This window comes from Staurois parvus, unplaced genomic scaffold, assembly GCF_062004578.1.
Source record: "Staurois parvus isolate SC_StPar_1 unplaced genomic scaffold, SC_StPar_1.0 ptg001045l, whole genome shotgun sequence".
NCBI classification, from domain to species: domain Eukaryota; kingdom Metazoa; phylum Chordata; class Amphibia; order Anura; family Ranidae; genus Staurois; species Staurois parvus.
The window spans coordinates 2,651,814-2,670,028 of record NW_028318841.1 but is presented as its reverse complement, the minus strand read 5'-3'; the positions used below and the strand labels follow the sequence as shown (position 1 = coordinate 2,670,028).

Sequence of the window (18,215 nt, the reverse complement as noted above, 5' to 3'; positions counted from 1 at the left end):
CAGAAAATTTCAAGGCCCATTTGTAGTACTCTTCTATGGAATTATTGGACAGTATGTAAGCTTTGGGTAAAAATAATATCTATTTCTCTCGTATGATCAGTTCCAGACACTTTTACACATTTTCTGTGAATGTTATCACATACATTTTCATACAAAACATCTAATGCTTATTTGACCATTTCAAAATTTTGCCAGATATATTTTAGGTGAAACTGCTAAATACACAGTTGAAATACATATTTTAACTTTTGACAATTTTACCTTGGCAAGGGATTTCTACTAGGGACCAGTAATGCTAAACCAAGAGTCTTAGCAGGGTGATCTGAATACAAAGGTGTGTGTATTACAAGAACATATACATATCTATTTTACACAATAATTTAGCAGTTTGACCATCATTCTGCTGGAGGCATCTATAAAACATTTGCAGGCTGAAAACCAAGCAATTTCTGTTCTTTACGAAAATACACAAATTTGCCTGTTAGGTCTCTTTTACATGGGTAATGCTGCTGTCTTGTGGTGTATGGTGAATAGCTTGATTAGCAGCATCTAGTCTGTGGTTAGCAGGTGATCAGGAAGTGACAGCCCATTTTAGCCCTGGTTCACACTGATGTGGTGCAGAATTCGCAGCGTTTTCAGTGTGAATTCTGCACCGCATCAGAATCGCACCCCGTTCATGCGAACTGCTGCAGGTGTGTATGTTTAGTTAACAACACCCCGAAAGCTGTTTCCAAAACGCGGTGCGATGTGCAGAATCGCATAGGTGAGAATACCTATGTGATCCGATTCTAGTGCAGACCCAAAAAAGGGTCTGCATGATTTTGGTGCGGGTCGGTGCGAATAGAGCCATACAAAATGTATGGCGCCAATCGCACCGCACACAAATTGCATGTGGTTTGCACAAGAATGCGGTGCGGTTCCTGTGCGAATCACATGCGATGTACCGCACTGCACATATGTGAACCCAGGCTAAAGGGGGAATTCATACTAAAGTCCCTCTTCTAGGGTTGCCACCTCATCACTTTAAAACCAAACACATTAATTACACAGGTTCTGGGGCTGATTAAGGTGGTAATTCAACCCACTGCCTTATCTGCATTAAACTTGCCTCAGAACCTGTGAATAATCTGTGTTTGGTTTTAAAAGATGAGGTGGCAACCCTACCCTCTTCACTGCACTGCAACCACGTCCATTAAATGCGGTTGCAGTACAATTGTGACATGGTGCCATTTTCTTCTATGGGTCACATTGGCAGGTGGTATCACCTGTTGCAAGCAACATGCCCTACTTTTCTGCAGCGCAAAGCCTCACTGCTGCAAAAATGTGTATAGGGCCATTCGGCAGCCTTTGCTGGGTTTAGAAAGGCGGCTGAAAAACTGTGTAAAAAATGAACAATTAAGAAAAAAAAATATACAAAGAACGGAAAAGGCTGTTTTCAATCTGCAAAAATATTATGTATGCCCTCCTATAAATTTACATAGTAGCAATTTCTAAAAGGTGAGAAATTTCTCTATTGCTAGAGCAATCAGATTCCAGCAGTCACTTTAAATATCAGCATTAGAGAAGTTTCTTGGTCCTCCACTTTTTATGAACCTACCCCAGTGTTTCTTTAGTAAGCAGTTCCAACAATGAGTAACAGTGTAAAACCTCAGGCCCACAATGGGTTAAGTACATAATAATTAGCCCCCAGACAGCAAGACTCCAGAGAAAGAGACTAGGCAAGCCCTTACCATAGCAGCTGCGGCTGTTTGGTTCACCTGGTGCTGAGCTGCCTTTATTTTGGCTTGCAGGTGTGCAGGGGGGTGAAAGTACTTGCATTTCTCCCTAGAGCATCTGCCTTTGATGTAATCCATGCAAACTGTTACAGTGTTCTCGTTGGTGTCGATCATGGCAATATCTATTGGGTGCGCATAGCGGCAGTCATTTTCACCTCGGGTGCAGTTTCCACGCTGGAATTCTCTGCAAACCTGGACAGGAGAAAAAAAAAAAAGGCAGAGTCTTTAAAATGAAATGATAACAAGAGATGTGCATTATGTTTCACTAAGTACATATGACATATTATTACAGTCATAGTTGGATATTAAAGTAACAGGAACTTCTCCACCACTAATAAGTTATTTTCATTAGTCAAAAACTGAACTCCATTGAAATATATATATATATATGACACACACTCTTAGCCACTCAGGGTTCTATGGTATTGTACAGCTCTGTACAAATCACTCATCCAATATATGAGGTTCCATACTAGGGTGCTAGGATTAGGGTTTCCAATGCTAAATGCCTGGCCATACAATGCCATTTTTGCTCTGATAGCATGGCATATGGGTTTTTGAGACTTGCTTCTTTACTTGACATATTTGCATTTCACTGCTTAGTGAGCCAGTCACATTCTGTACATATTTTTGCACTTTTCGGTAAATGTGGACATATGAGTGCCTTAACCCTAGGTTCACACCTAAGTGTTTTCCGCAGCGTTTTGTAGAGACGCAGTATAGTCCATTTAACATTATTTCTTATGGGACACGTTTACATTGCAGCGTTTTCACCCAGTGCATCTTTTTGAAAAGGTCAGGAACTTTTTTGAATGCAAAAAGTTGCATTTTTGTTTTTTATAGACTTCAATGGAAATGCTGCAGAAAAGCATGTAGTGTGTTTTTGATGCATTTTGTGTTTTAAATCTGCCTAGCAACAAGAAAAAAAAACGCAGTAAAAACGCAGGTGCAAAAATACAAAATGGCTCAAATTCAAACTGCATAGGTGTGAACCTAGCCTAAGGCCTAGTCAGACTATGTTAACACAACACATTGTCAAGCTTTAAGACACCCCATTTATTTTAAATGCATTAAAAAAAACTGAACTGGTAAAATAGAAATTTAAATTGTAGTGGAGCCAACCCTCCTGCTTCTTCAGCTGTATGACATGTCACCAGAGTAGGGTTGCCACCTCATCCCTTTAAAACTGAACACATAATAATTTCACAGGTTCTGGGGCTAATTTACTGCAGATAAGGCTCTAAGTGAGTTTAATTAACACCTTAATCAGCCACAGAACCTGTGTAATTAATGTGTTCAGTTTTAAAGGGATGAGGTGGCAACTCTTCACCAGAGGCTGTTTCTCCTCATCACAGACACTGATGTCACCATGCAGGACTGCTGTTAGAAACCACGTGGCCCCATACAGCCAACCTGACAGGCCCGCTTAAAAAAACAAGCACAGTTTAGTAGGCTTCAATTATGAATGGACACAGTGAGTGATCGGTACTGGTCATTCATTTTGCTCATTCAGGAAATGAAGGGGCTGGTAAATGTGATATATTTACCTGACCCTTCCTCCACTCTCTGTTCTGAAGGATCCTAGTGTGTGCTTGCAAATGCCAGTGAGAAGGGAAGCCAGCAGCACACAGGGGGTGGGAGCACACAGGGGGTCCTGGGCAGCTGGAAGAAACATATGATGCACAGAAAGGGTGAAGGTGGGGGGGAATTACTGGAACTGATCCTCTGAATGGCTCTCTCTGCAGCAGCTGAAAGTCAGCAGGAAGAACAAGAGAATAAGCCAGCTTTGAGCTGCTGCAAAAAAAGCCACACAGAGGATCAGTTCCAGTAATGGCCTCCCTGCCGAGCCAATCACCCTCCCTGCCTATATCAGATTAACCCAGCTGACTTTCCCCCCTGCTGGCCTGGGACCCATACAGGAGGACTCATGGCACCCTCTTATCCATGGCCCTGTCACCAGGTATAATGCAGGACCATTGATGCTGCATTGTAAGTGAGGATGCAGAGGGTAGGCCCATAACCCAGAGTGTCAGAGAGAGGAGAAGAGCACTGGCTGCCGGGAAGGGAGGGGGAGAAGAGCTCTGGCTGTAGGGAAGGGAGGGGGAGAAGAGCGCTGGCTGTCTGGAAGGGAGGGGGAGAAGAGTGCTGGCTGTAGGGAAGGGAGGGGGAGAAGAGCGCTGGCTGTAGGGAAGGGAGGGGGAGAAGAGCGCTGGCTGTCGGGAAGGGAGGGGGAGAAGAGCGCTGGCTGTCGGGAAGGGAGGGGGAGAAGAGCGCTGGCTGTCGGGAAGGGAGGGGGAGAAGAGCGCTGGCTGTCGGGAAGGGAGGGGGAGTAGAGCGCTGGCTGTCGGGAAGGGAGGGGGGGAGAGCTAAGGATAAGGTAAATAAAACTGCTTGTGTTTCAGGCATTCATCCCTGGGAACATACTGGCCAACCAACCTGTGGTACGCACACCTCTGTTATTAGTAGGGTCACTCATATTGCTGTCTCAGGTTAGATTTACTGCTTTCAGCGCTGAACGAACTGTTGGCGCTATATAAATACTGTATAATAAAATAATAGGTCAGCTCCCTGCTCACTGGACAGAGGTCAGATATTGATGAACAGGTGATATTGAAAGTTGCATTGCTGAACATTTAGGGCCAGGTGGCAGTGTCTCCTTATCCTAAAGCCCACCTACCCCATGCAAGGTATATAATCAATGTCATCTTCCTCAACAACCCCTCCTATCCACCAGAGCTCAGTTGCTCAGAGTTGGGAGGGGGGCTGTAGCATCATCAACCTGGTTAAACTCTGCAAATTCCAGCAATAGGGAGGTGGCCAGCAGGAACATGGAACGTGGATCTATGAGTACACCTTTCTGGGTATTAGGCTATTAGGAGGCACTGTCACTGCCATGAATTTGAGAAAGTGGTAGTGACTCTTTAATAAATAACTGTGTATCATCTGCCTGGCTGTACAGCATAGAAAGCGTGTGTAAACCACGAGATTAGTAGCTAAAACAGCAAACATGCAGTATACTATATTTCATATATGTGATACTAGAGCTTTTATGCTTTTCCTGATGCTTTGCTTTTCAACCCTACAGATGTTGTGTGCCTCTTCCTGTGGCCTTTACATGTCATCGCAAGTGTATCCTTATTATTTTTCCTCCAATAGGATATTCCTCCACTAATTGTGATGTCATTTCTATGACTGTAATGTTTATTTAATACCAATAACAAAAACTAACACGCATCAGACAATTTTGCTATATATATATATATATATATATATATATATATACACACCGTGTTCCAAATTATTATGCAAATTCTATTTAAGTGTCACAAAGATTAAATATTTTGTTTTTCAGTTTAACTCATGGATGGCATTGTGTCTCAGGGCTATTTTGATCACTGAAAACATTCTCGGACACCTGTGATAATTAGATTGGTCGGTGAGCCCAATTTAAGGAAAAACTACTAAAGGAGGGTGTTCCACATTATTAAGCAGAGCACCATTTTCAAACAATATGGGGAAGAAAAAGGATCTCTCTGCTGCCGAAAAGAGTGAAACAGTTCAATGCCTTGGACGAGGTATGAAAACATTAGATATTTCACGAAAACGTAAGCGTGATCATCGCACTATTAAGAGATTTGTGGCTGATTCAGAGCACAGATGGGTTCGTGCAGATAAAGGCACATTGAGGAAGATTTCTGCCAGATCCATGCATCGAATCAAGAGAGCAGCTGCTAAAATACCATTACATAGCAGCAAACAGATATTTGAAGCTGCTGGTGCCTCTGGAGTCCCACGGACATCAAGGTGTAGAGTCCTCCAGAGTCTTGCAACTGTGCATAAACCTTCTATTCGGCCACCACTAACCAATGCTCACAAGCAGAAATGGCTGCATTGGGCAGAAAAATACATGAAGACTAATTTTCAAACAGTCCTGTTCACTGATGAGTGCCGTGCAACCCTGGATGGTCCAGATGGATGGAGTAGTGGATGATTGGTGGACGGCCACCCTGTTCCAACAAGGCTGCAACGTCAGCAAGGCGGTGGTGGAGTCATGTTTTGGGCCGGAATCATGGGAACAGAGCTGGTCAGCCCCTTTAGGGTCCCCGAAGGTGTAAAGATGACCTCTACAAAGTATGTGGAGTTTATGACTGACCACTTTCTTCCCTGGTACAGAAGGAAGACCTATGCTTTCCGTAATAAAATCATCTTCATGTATGACAATGCACCATCTCATGGTGCAAATAATACCTCTGCATCAATGGCTGCTATGGTGATAAAAGGAGAGAAAGTCATGGTGTGGCCTCCATCCTCCCCTGACCTCAATCCTATTGAGAACCTTTGGAGCATCCTCAAGCAAAAGATCTATGGGGGTGGGAGGAAGTTTACATCCAAACAGCAGCTCTGGGAGGTTATTCTGACATCTTGCAAACAAATTCAAGCAGAAACTGTCCAAAAACTCACACGTTCAATGGATGCAAGACTTGTGAAGCTGCTATCAAATAAGGGGTCCTATGTTAAAATGTAACGTGACCTGTTAAAATGTTTAAAAAGTTAAAATGTTGTTAAAAGTTTGATTGAAATAGCGTTTGATTTCAGTAAATATGCTGCAAACACAATAAATGACAATTTTCAGTTCTTTACAACCTACAAAGTGTTTTGAAACTTACTGTGTGTAATAATTTGGAGCAGTGTATTGTACGTTTTTTATGTTTAAAAAAAATACTGTTATTGTTAGGAGGTTTGTTCAATAAAATGTGAATTGTACTCTTAATAGTTGATAACATGAGAATTATGCTGACTGTTATTTACATCAATTATTTAGGTAAATGAGAAAAATATAATTTGCATAATAATTTGGAACAGGGTGTGTGTATGTATATATATATATATATATATATATATCTCCTGGTACAGAGCAATCAAACATTGTAGAGCTGGAGAATAGCAAATAGTTAAATTTAGCTTAAAGTGATTTGCCAAGTGCTTTATGACCAAGACATTTTTATTTTCCTTCCTTCTTAATAAGGGAACAAAATGTTCTGGAAACTGCAACACCAGAAATCTGCCACCTTTTCACTGAACATGCTTACAATCCCTATAAGCCCCAATTTGCTGTGTGTGCCCATAATGAGGAGTTACTGAGCATTTTCTCTGGGGTAGAAAGGACACAAAACAAATATGAATTTATACTAGAACAAGCATTGCATTTTCTACAATGAAGTCTGACTATACCGCCAAAAGCAGTGATGATGAGAGATATACATGGGCTTGTCAAAGTAATGATTCCGCAAAGCGTTGAGCCTGTAAGTAGATCAAGTCCTTTTCTGACACCATCTTGTGCTAAAAATATAAACTACACTACTACACAAAAGGTAGGTTGATCAGTCAGTGGCCCCTCTCCCTATAATGCTCTAGCTGTAAACCTGCACAGCTTTTGGAAGCTGATTTGTAAACTTTAGGATAGGAACTTTAGCAGTTTATAATCAAAGCTGAAGTTTAGGTATGGTTATATAGTTACATGGTCCAGCTTGGCCAATGCAAGTATGTACAATATGTGCCATACTTATGGGATCCCTGTGGAAGCTGAAAATCACTGTAGTGGGCATAGCTGCTATAGTGATTAATGTTAGCTCCTGGGTCCATTCAGGGAACACTGTATTATCTCACCACATGCAAAGTGTTCTCTGATTGGACGAAGTAGAGATTGTGATTGCCTTTACACCTTGTGTAGGTGCCCATGCCGAGCGACCTCCTGTGTTCACAATGCAGCAGGGCAGCCACTTGGCACAGGACCCAGAAGCTAGTGGAGATCGCTGTAGTTGCTGTGCCTACTACAGTGATTCCAGTTTCCACAGGGATCCCACGGGTTTGGCACATACATCATACTTACACTGGTCCACGCTGAACCAAAGTAACTATGAAAAATTGCCATACCTAAACTTCATCTTTAAAGTGAACCTGGCTAAATCAGATCCTTTTCACACAAAAGTTCCAATCAGGTCCGTCTGTCCGTTTCTCAAGCAGACCTGATTGGAACCTCCAATCTCCTCTATGGAGTAGTGAGTGTACATGGACATGTGTCTGTTTACACCTGCCTACATCCAATCCAATCCGATCTGTTAAAACAGATGGATGGCAATCTGCTCCCCTTCCATCCAGCGTATCGGATAGGAATGGCAGTCGGGTGTAAATGGACAGATGGTCCAATTACATCTGTCTGTCCATAGAGAAGAGTAAGCTGTGTAGGGTTACCACCTCATCCCTTTAAAGCTGAACACATATTAATTACACAGGTTCTGTGGCTGATTAAAGGATACGTTCACCTTTGGGAACATGTTCTATGTTCCACCCATGTTTAGGGTGTAACATGTTCCCAATGCTAGCACAAAATGAATGTCACCAGCACACCACGGATCTCCATTAAGTGTCCAAAGCTTTATTTTGCACTCAGATAGTCACACCAAATCAACGTTTCAGAGTCACGCAGGACCCCTTCATCAGGAATTCTCCTCTGTATGTCCTGAAGCTGCAATATAGCATGCAACTTTATATGTGACCATAATGCTGACCCAACTGTTTTTTCACAGTTCGTTTGTCTGATCTCTGATTCGCAGCCTATTTAATAATGTAATGAATCTTGAGGTTGTTTAAAATTTTTGAACAGTCTATGGTGGGAATATGGCATCTGCAGGCAGAGCTTAATTGATTTTCCTTGCACTGATTGGTTCTTTTAAATGGTTTCTGTGTTTGTGCACTAATTGTCACATGCCTGATGAAGGGGTCCTGTGTGACTCCGAAACATTGCTTTGCTGTAACTATGTGAGTGCCTATTAAAGCTTAGGACCATAATGGAGATCCATGGTGTGCTGGTGACATTCATTTTGCTCTGACCTGCTCGGTTCCAGCCGACTGTCACTTCAGCACCCATTTACACATACAGCCATCTTGTGATGCAGGAACGTGTGCCTTTGGATCTCTTAAAATTATGTTCCCAATTCTCCCCCCCCCACGGCAGAAGTAAGGGGAGATGTAGCCTGTACTAGCTGTCACTTTTTAAAAACAGTGTGACTGTACAGGGCTCTGCCCACATGGCCGCGTCCTTCATACACATTGTTCTGTGAATGAATGAACTACAATTCCCGACAGCCTTAGCAGCTGTCGGTTTGTAGTTCTCTATGAACTACCACGGCGCTGTGGAGTGCCATGGTAGTTCATTGATTCTTCCTGTTAGTATATCTGCTTTCCTGTACATGGACATGGACATGGACCTGTCATCCACCTGATCAGTATGGGATCAGCAGACAGATCCACTGCTAAGCAAGTGGATCGCAGGTGGAGTCCACCCCATGTGAAAGGGGCCTCAGTGATGTGAAAGCCATTGGATTATCATGGCATTCTGTCAACTATCATTTTCTGGAGATCAGCAATGCACCACTGGGATGAAAGCAGCTGATATTTTGCCCCTCCATCCTAGCTGGGACAGTATGTGGCAGCTTTAGGCTAAATACACATGGGCAGGTAGAGGTATACAGCGGATTCTTGTGGCTGGAATCATATGTGTATGGGAACAGCTTGAGCTGAGAAGCCGGCACAAAGTAATGGTAGGTTGACAGGAGTCATGACTATCTGCCGCTGTTGCATGCATCAGCATATCCAGTAGTTAATTGCAGTTAGGGACAGATTTTTGGCCATGGATGTAATCATCACCAATCATAGCCTTCGATAGCTATGGCTCCTGTCATTGCTTTGTACCGCTGTGGATAGCCATGGCTCCTGTCATTGCTTTGTACCGCTGTGGATAGCCATGGCTCCTGTCATTGCTTTGTACAGCTGTGGATAGCCATGGCTCCTGTCATTGCTTTGTACAGCTGTGGATAGCCATGGCTCCTGTCATTGCTTTGTACCGCTGTGGATAGCCATGGCTCCTGTCATTGCTTTGTACCGCTGTGGATAGCCATGGCTCCTGTCATTGCTTTGTACCGCTGTGGATAGCCATGGCTCCTGTCATTGCTTTGTACCGCTGTGGATAGCCATGGCTCCTGTCATTGCTTTGTACCGCTGTGGATAGCCATGGCTCCTGTCATTGCTTTGTACAGCTGTGGATAGCCATGGCTCCTGTCATTGCTTTGTACAGCTGTGGAAAGCCATGGCCCCTGTCATTGCTTTGTACAGGCTTCATGGCCACATCTGTTCACATACACATGTGATTGCTGCAGAAATCCACTGCATGCTACTAACTGCCCATGTTAATGTACCCTACAAGCTGAACTAAAGGTTGCTGCATGAGGGGGATGTGCTGTTGCCATAATGAGCCAGTATGCACAGTATACCATGATACTCTGTCAGGTGACACGGCATTTTTCAGTATATTGTAGTGTGCAGCATGTTCTCAAGTAAAATAAAATTCCTTAGTACTTTTTACACTAACGGAAGTTCACTTTTAGTGTCAAAAGTTTCAGTTTTATGTTTTTAAAATATATGCATCAATCTATTGCAGTCATTACACAAATGACATTTGAGAAAAGCAAGGAAAATGGATAAATAATTTTGTATTGATTTTCACTTTTTATCCCATCATTTCCTACAAGACAGTCATTTACCACTTTTATTTCATTAAATGTCAACTAATAACACAGGCCTTCCTCTGCCTGGCTTCTGGGAGCCATTAAAGGGAATAGAATTCTGTGGCTGTGAAAATGCCATGCACATGTCATGTACTGCATTCTCTTAGTTGTTATTCCAGCCCTGGAAAAAAGCAGACTGGCTGTAATGCCTAGTCCTAAAAATTTGATTTATGCATGTGATTTGTTTCAGGAGAAGGTGAACCAAGGGATGGCAGTCAAGTGTATCATACTCCTGCACAAGATGTAGGTGACCATATTATAGGGCTGCTACAGTGTAATTAAAAATGAAAGCTCATCTCTGAGGAGAGGAAACAGTCTCCCGTGCTGTGGGGCTGCCCCTGCATTGCAAGGGTTAAATGCTTGTTTACATCTAGGGTACTGGAAGAGGCAGTTTTCTTACCTGATCCCTTGTTCCCCAGCAGTAGGCGCTCTCCTCTTCTTAGGTGTTGGACTGTCCCTTAGCATTCTTGTGTCCAGTACAAGGCCATGGGCCCTGCATTGTATTTGATGTGACATGTGACTGTCGGGACTTATATGAGGAGAGGCTGTAAGGACGTCTTTAGTAATGTTGTTTGTGGGAACGGAGGATCGATTAAGTGAAACAGGTTTTTCTGGTACCCTACTCCAACACAAGCAATTTACCCTTGCAGCAGAGTGCAGTGTGGAGGATGTTTGCTTTCCCCAGAGTTCAGCTATAAACTTCTTTAAATAAGAATTTCCACGAATGACACTGATGTCACAGAGCACCAAAGATAAGCACAAATGAGAGTACAGCAAAAACAATTTACCTTCAGACTCTGATTGAAACTCCAAAGGAGCAAGTCTGCACAGGCTGGCAAGGAAAGGGAAGGAGGGGCATAAGTAACTTCTTTGACTCTTTCACTTGTGTATGTATATTTGAGTTTGAGCTATTGAGCTCTATAAACATATTTTGGGTGGGAAAGAATGTAAGACTAACCTGGCAAATAGGAGAAAAGGAGCCCAGAGCTCCACCTGCTGGCTGTAAATGTAAGTATGAAATATTAATATACAATATTTCATATTTACTTGGCTTAAAATTTTAAAACAGGTTAAGATTTTTTAAGAAAAAAAAAAAAAAAAGAAAATGAAAGAAAGAATACAGGATCAAGAAAGAAAGAAAGAAAAAAATAGAGAAATAAAAGGAAAAAAACTTAAGAAAGAACCCCAAAGATCACAATACATTTAATCCAGTAATGTATTTCCCAACAAATTATTAAATGTATTTTTAAATACATCTAGTATAAATATCTAAATATGTCTTTATACTAACGTCATGTAATAACCTATACTACAGTGTTCCCCAGTGGGAACAGGGTAAGTACTCTAAGGCAATCTGTGATTTGTTGTTTTGCTCAGTATAGTCAAATACTGTAAAAATGCTTAGAGGAGAGGAGATGATTTAATCAATGTTCTGCTTCACATTCACTGTCCATACAGCACATTGAGTGAAGAAATACAACATATTTACATCTTTTATGTACATAAAAGGTGTATGCACCATTTTTGTGACACAGTGAACCACAACATATGGTAGTGCACTACCTTGCTTAATAGTACACTGCAATGCAGATGTGTTGGATTGCCATTCAGAATTAATGGCAAAGAAGTGCAACCATGGGTATAACATGCATTGCCATGGACTGTGATATTGTGCACAAATTACCCCAATGCAGCAGTGCACACCTAACCAATGAGGGGTGGTACATTAAAGCACACAATTTTTTTCACATATACTGTAGGCAGCCTATTCAAAATGAATGGGCTGGCACCAGGGGCGGACTGACCATTTGGAAACTGGGGCACTGCCCAAGGGCCCGGGGTCAGTGGGGGGCCCCATGAGATGCCCCTGGTACCTTTTTCATAGGCTTTTTTGAGTTTGGGCAAGGACACAGGGGTCCCATGATCCCCTATTGCTGGGGACCCATGAGTTGTCAGTCCGCCCCTGGCTGGCACTCACCTTAGCTGGCATCAAACCTGCACTCTTTTTGACAGTGCACCACACTACAACGCACTTTAACATCTGGCCAGGTGTTTTGCTGCTGTACATTATGCACAGGTGTGAAGGGGTGCCATTTAAAAATCTCCCCATCACAAGTAGCGCATGGTGCCCCGCATTGTGGTAATGCACAAGGGAATGTGCAAGTTTCTACAACGCGATAATGTGATTAGGGCTTAAGACTCTGCTTTTTCATGAGGTGACAGCTACACAATTAGTTTTTTCTCTGTGGTATGAGGGTGGCCTCATGCCGGTCTAGAGAGGAAAAGCTGAGAGCAAGGGTATAAAACCTAGCCGTGATCACCATTGTTCTCCTGTAATTGACTGCCACTGCTTCCTGTTCTATCCCCTCTCCTAGGTAAGATGACTAGAAAATGAAACACTCTGCATTGCACAGCTGATAGCATGCCTTGGGTGCAATTGTGTCAGCAATTTGCTTGGGTTCTGCAGTCTACAGGTATACCTTTAATCATGTCTTTCTACATTGACTCATAAGATGGGTGAGCACTATTACCGTGATTTCAGGAAGAGAGTAGTGTTAAAAAATAGTTCTAGTCTCCCCCCAAAAAATTAAATGTCAGCAGCTACAAATACTGTAGCTGCTGGCTTAATATAAGCACACTTACCTGTCCAGGGATCCAGCCCTGTCCTCACCCAAGAAAATTCTCCAATCAGCTTCAGTTCCAGGCGCCAGCATCTTAACTAAGGGAAAGTGCTAGTGAAAGGCTCGCGGCTTCACAGTCAGTTTCCCACTGTGCATACATGAGCCATGCTGTGCTTTGCAAATGGTCCCTCGGTCTTCTGGGACCTGTGATCTGTCCCAGAAGACCGAGCCTTTCACTACCACTTTCCCTTAGTTAAGATGCTGGCGCCTGGAACTGAAGCTGATAGGAGAATTTTCTTGGGTGAGGACAGGGCTGGATCCCTGGACAGGTAAGTGTGCTTATATTAAGCCAGCTGCAGAGCAGAGGAGGCCCAACTTCAGCTCAAATTGCCGAGGCAATCCAACCAGAAGTAGGAGCGGGTATCTGTCAAAACTGGGTACCTGCTCTTACCCCAAAAAAGTGCCACTTGTGCACATGAAGGACACTGGCAGTTATGATTAATGTGGGACAATGAATTGGGTTCTTGAAATTATCGTTTTTTTTTTCTTTTGTTTGCCTGATGTATGGCTTCAGATCCAACACATCTAAAGCTTTGTATACACACAGATTATTTTAGTTCAGGTTTCCCTATCCATGCTATACAGCACGCATGGATGAATCACCCACTGCAGCTATTGCGTTCTGAAAGCTGCAGCCAGCACCCGTCAGAATACCTGATTGGATGTCAGGGGCTGACAGGGCCACCCACCTACGAAATTTACAGTGAGTATGCAGCCTTAGTGTAGACATCTGACTTCAGAACTGTAACAGTCTCTAGAGGAACACAAAGCAAAGTTCTGCACAGATACACAAAGCTTTAAAAATGTCAATGTTTAAATATTAATAATACAAGAGAAAGCTTGACAAGTTTTCTCCTGCTCTCTAATCTAGAAATCTAACCTATTTAAAATTTTACAGTTCAATATGGCCATGGACAAAATTACCCACAGAGTTATGCAATTAGTCACTTCAAGAAATCAATTTAGGCAGATGTAGGAAGCTATTTAAAGTCAATTTATATGCACAGGATGAGATTCTATCTTTACCATGGCAAACCTCCTACCTCAAGTTTGTCTGTGCGCACCAGTTTCTGACCAGCAGAGCCACCAGGAACTGTAACAGCTGGATTCCCCGAAACCAGGACAGGCGTATTTGGTAAGAGTTCAGCGGGAACCAAGCCCATTCCTGGGGAGACATGACTCAGGTATGGGCTAAAAGCCATGGATGGGCTTGTTGCAAGTGATGGAGTCACAGGGAATGTGGTCTGTGGGAGGAAAACAGAGAAAAGGCAATAAAGTATTAAACCAGGTTCAGATAATAAGTAAAATATTCCAAAGACCTACTACTTCTGTTTTAGGAGACATTACCATTAACATAAATAAGGCTAGCAGACTTTTCAGTAGTAGGATATCACTTATTACAGTTAAGCTGCAATGTTGTCACCCATTCCTGTGTACTAATGAGTTGGACTACAACTATCCATCCATGCTAATGCCCTGTCAGCTGGCACATTCTGTTGTAGTCACAGCAATAAACTGGTTATGTTCAGACATTACTGCAGCATGCACATATCTACAGGAGATTCCTGCAAAGAGTCTACATGGTATGCAAAGCACAGGGAGAGAAAACATGAACAAAGGAAGGGGAAATTTATTTTTTACATAAAAGGACAACATAATTCTCTTTTACTTATATTGTACAATGTACAACCCCAATTCCAAAAAAGTTGGGATGCTGTGTAAAATCTACATAAAAACAGAATGCAATGATTTGCAAATCTCAGAAACACATTTTATTTACAATAGAAAATAGAAAACTTATCAAATGTTTAAACTGAGAAAATGTAACATTGTAAGAGAAAGGGTACCGTAATCTTGAAATTGATGGCAGCAACAAAAAAAGTTGGGACAGGGCAACAAAAAGCTGGCAAAGTAAGTAGTGCTAACAAGGAAACGCTGGAAGAGCATTTTGATAATAATTAGGTTAATTGGCAACAGGTCAGTAACATGATTGAGTATAAAAAGAGCATCTTAGAGAGTCAGAGTGTCTCAAAAGTAAAGATGGGCAGAGGTTCACAAATCGTGATCTTATGTACTGTAGATGATACCATCTTTAAAGTCTTTGAAATTTTATGTTGTGGAACAGGGGCGGACTGACAATTCATGGGGCCCCCGGGCAATTGGGGATCATGGGGCCCCTGTGTCCTTGCCCACACTCAAAAAACACCCAAAAAAAGCCTATAAAAAAGGTACCAGGGGCATTTTATGGGGTCCCGAGTGCTCGAATGGTCAGTCCGCCCCTGTTGAGGAATATTATTCTGAAACTGTTCAACAATGTTTAGATGCAGCTTTTCACAGAACCTCTATACATCTTTACTTCTGAGACCAGGTATAAGTTAGAACCTCACACAGGTTTCTATTTCTGACTGGCTCCAATAGGGCAAATTCTCCAGCGGAAATAAAGAAAGCAATAAAAACCTCACACAGGCTCTAACCCCACTGTTACAAAAACTAATTTGGACTAAAGTTTTATTTTAAAGGTTCAGAAATCATCTCTTCGTAGTATGAATGATCAAATGCCAAAAGCTAATTGGTTGACAATAAATTTGATAACTCTTGGTAAAACGTATCTGAAAATACAAAGTTTAGCCTGAAGCACTTTGCTGCCTTTATTACAGGCAAATACATCTGTCAGATCACATGGGAAGCCACCCAGAAAATCACATGATGATCACATGCATTGTGTTCTTGGAGACTGGAGCATGTGTTAACAGCCCACAGACATTTTCTGAATATGGAATTCTATACTGAACCTTTAACAATGCAGAAGCTGATCAAGTGAACTAAAGGAGAATCTATGATGCTTAAGCACTGCAGCCCATGGCAAAATGCATTGGTAACAGATCATAACTAATTTACTAATACAGTACATGGTTTTGTTTGCCATGTGTATATTCTTGTTATTGTCTGTTGAGTAATGTACAAATAACACAGTGGTGTGACATCTGTGTGTGCGTTTTTGTACAGTATGTGCATTATGGTGTGCTGTCGTGCAGGTGCACGGGCAGCTACTGTATGTGTGTTTTAGGGTGCCATTTGAAATCAATATCACTGCAAGACACCTGTGCTAATGTGCGTATTGACCATAAACTGTGAAAAACACATCTTACCACATATTGCCCTAACACACTATTGTGGAGCAACCCTTTGTCATTTTATACCCAGCTTCAATAATGAAAAGTCTACAGGATGTATTATTGACTTGACTATTGAATTGGGTAGGTTTCCCCTGTGGCTTTATACCAGCACTTTGTAGAGCATTGTCGACGTACTACTAAATGTGGCTATACTGTATGTATGCCACTAATTTAATTTTTTTGGGGGGGATTTGCTAGAGAGATGAGGGGTTAGAACCAGTCAGGTTTTATTGCGGTCTGTGTTGCTTTTAGGAAGAATCATTCTTCTTTATTTGTTCTGGTCATCAATGTCACCAGGAATTAAAGTATTGCCTCCAGAACAGGAATACAGGGGGGGAAGTCTTCTATCGGGGAGGCTTGTTCCTGTGATAACTGTCTTAAAGGGGATACTTCGCCCTCATATCAGAAATATATCCTCTCCTGTTGAGTCTGAAGGACAGGAAATACATTTTCCCAATAACAGATGGGAAAAAAAACTAACAGTGGATTGAACCCTCCCTAATCTAAATTAAAAAAAAGCTGGCTGATGTTGGAAGTCACTTTCTTGATGCCAGCGTGGCAGCATGTGGTAATACGCTGCCATGGATTTGTGTCAGGAAAGGAACATTTTGGTAAATATTTGATACAATTTTCCATTATAATGTTGTTGAAGAATAAATAACTCTATGCATGGCTCAGGTGGGATGACTCATTACATTGTTGGTCAATCAGGAGGAAGAGATTAGGCTGCATTACCTGTCACCCTTGAAGGGGAAAAAGCCCTCTACATACAGGAGTTAGACAAAAAGTGGAAACACTACCTCATGACACGGCAAATAAATTGGCAACTTCAGTCACAGAGGCACCAGCTAAGTGGACGCCAACAATTTGCCCTCTTTGAAGCTCAGTGAGCTCTGAAATGGTTCTGTATTATTAGCAGCCTACGCAGTGAATGATTAAAGTGAGGCTTCCCCCATTTAGCAAGGTGTCTCGTCACACAGCAGAAGCAAAAGAAGTTACATCATTTCCACTTTCAAAGCAAAACATGTCACTTTCACACCTGCAAATCATGTAGCGTTTCCATTTTTTTGTCTAACCCCTGCACATGGGAAGTCTGAGACAAGATCAAGGATGGCTTTGGAATACTCTTTCATGTATGGTACAGAATTTAAAAGAATGTAGCAGAACAGACAAGACCTGATAGTTGTTTAGTGACTTTAATAATGTCAAACTCATAACGATAAGCAGGCTTAGAAGACCAGGTCTTATTATTCATAGGGCAAAAATGACCCTGCCAAGAAAGTTCTACTAACACAGCCCTGCGGAAAATTCCCTACCAAAAAAAATAAATAAACTGCAATGGGAAAAAGGGATGTAAAAGGAAGTAGGATGTAGAAATTGTAAAGCAATTGCTTGCAACCAAGAGGAACAGAAGGAAATTCTTGACACCTCTACCTAGACTGGAATGCCTATGAAGCATGGAAGATGGGGTGGAGGGGGTATTTGCTTAACCTTCAAGTCTGTAATTTATATATTTTTATTGGCCCTACCATCACGAGTTAAAGAATGTGAGATGGCCTTGGCAGCAAAAGAGTTAAGTTATCTGTAGACATCTGATACAGAGTACAAGCTTTTATCATGATGTACTGTATATGAAAATCCATTCTTAATAAGATGCATATTCCTGTTTAATTCAACAGAGATTGTAAGGTTAAAACCGCCGCCATCATATATGCACATTATGGAAAGTGAAACTCGCTAACACAAAATGTAGGTTTTCTGGTGTACATTAAATGAACTCAACAGCTGGTAATTACAGAAGCTCTGTACATGCAACTTTTCACTCAGTGACATTATGTTAAATTGCCATTACTTTCCTGGTTCCCTCTCAGTCTCTGATGAGCTCTGAGTGCAAGTCTTTAAAAATAATAGACAACTTAGAGAAAGGTTTGAGGTTAAGTGGCATCCGTGCGCATGATT

General features: G+C 42.0%; 1 protein-coding gene across 4 annotated transcripts in view; it reads right to left on the bottom strand.

Moving 5' to 3' along the window:
- Positions 1-18,215, bottom strand: part of MBNL3 (muscleblind like splicing regulator 3) — a 207,054-nt gene that overhangs the window by 42,948 nt on the left and 145,891 nt on the right. For all 4 annotated transcript variants that reach the window (XM_089657948.1, XM_089657949.1, XM_089657947.1 and 1 more), the window contains exons 4-5: positions 14,124-14,324; positions 1,731-1,967 (exon numbers count right to left, since the gene is read on the bottom strand). In XM_089657948.1, coding sequence (XP_089514074.1) covers positions 1,731-1,967; positions 14,124-14,324 — 438 coding nt within the window. The remainder of the gene's footprint in view (positions 1-1,730; positions 1,968-14,123; positions 14,325-18,215) is intronic.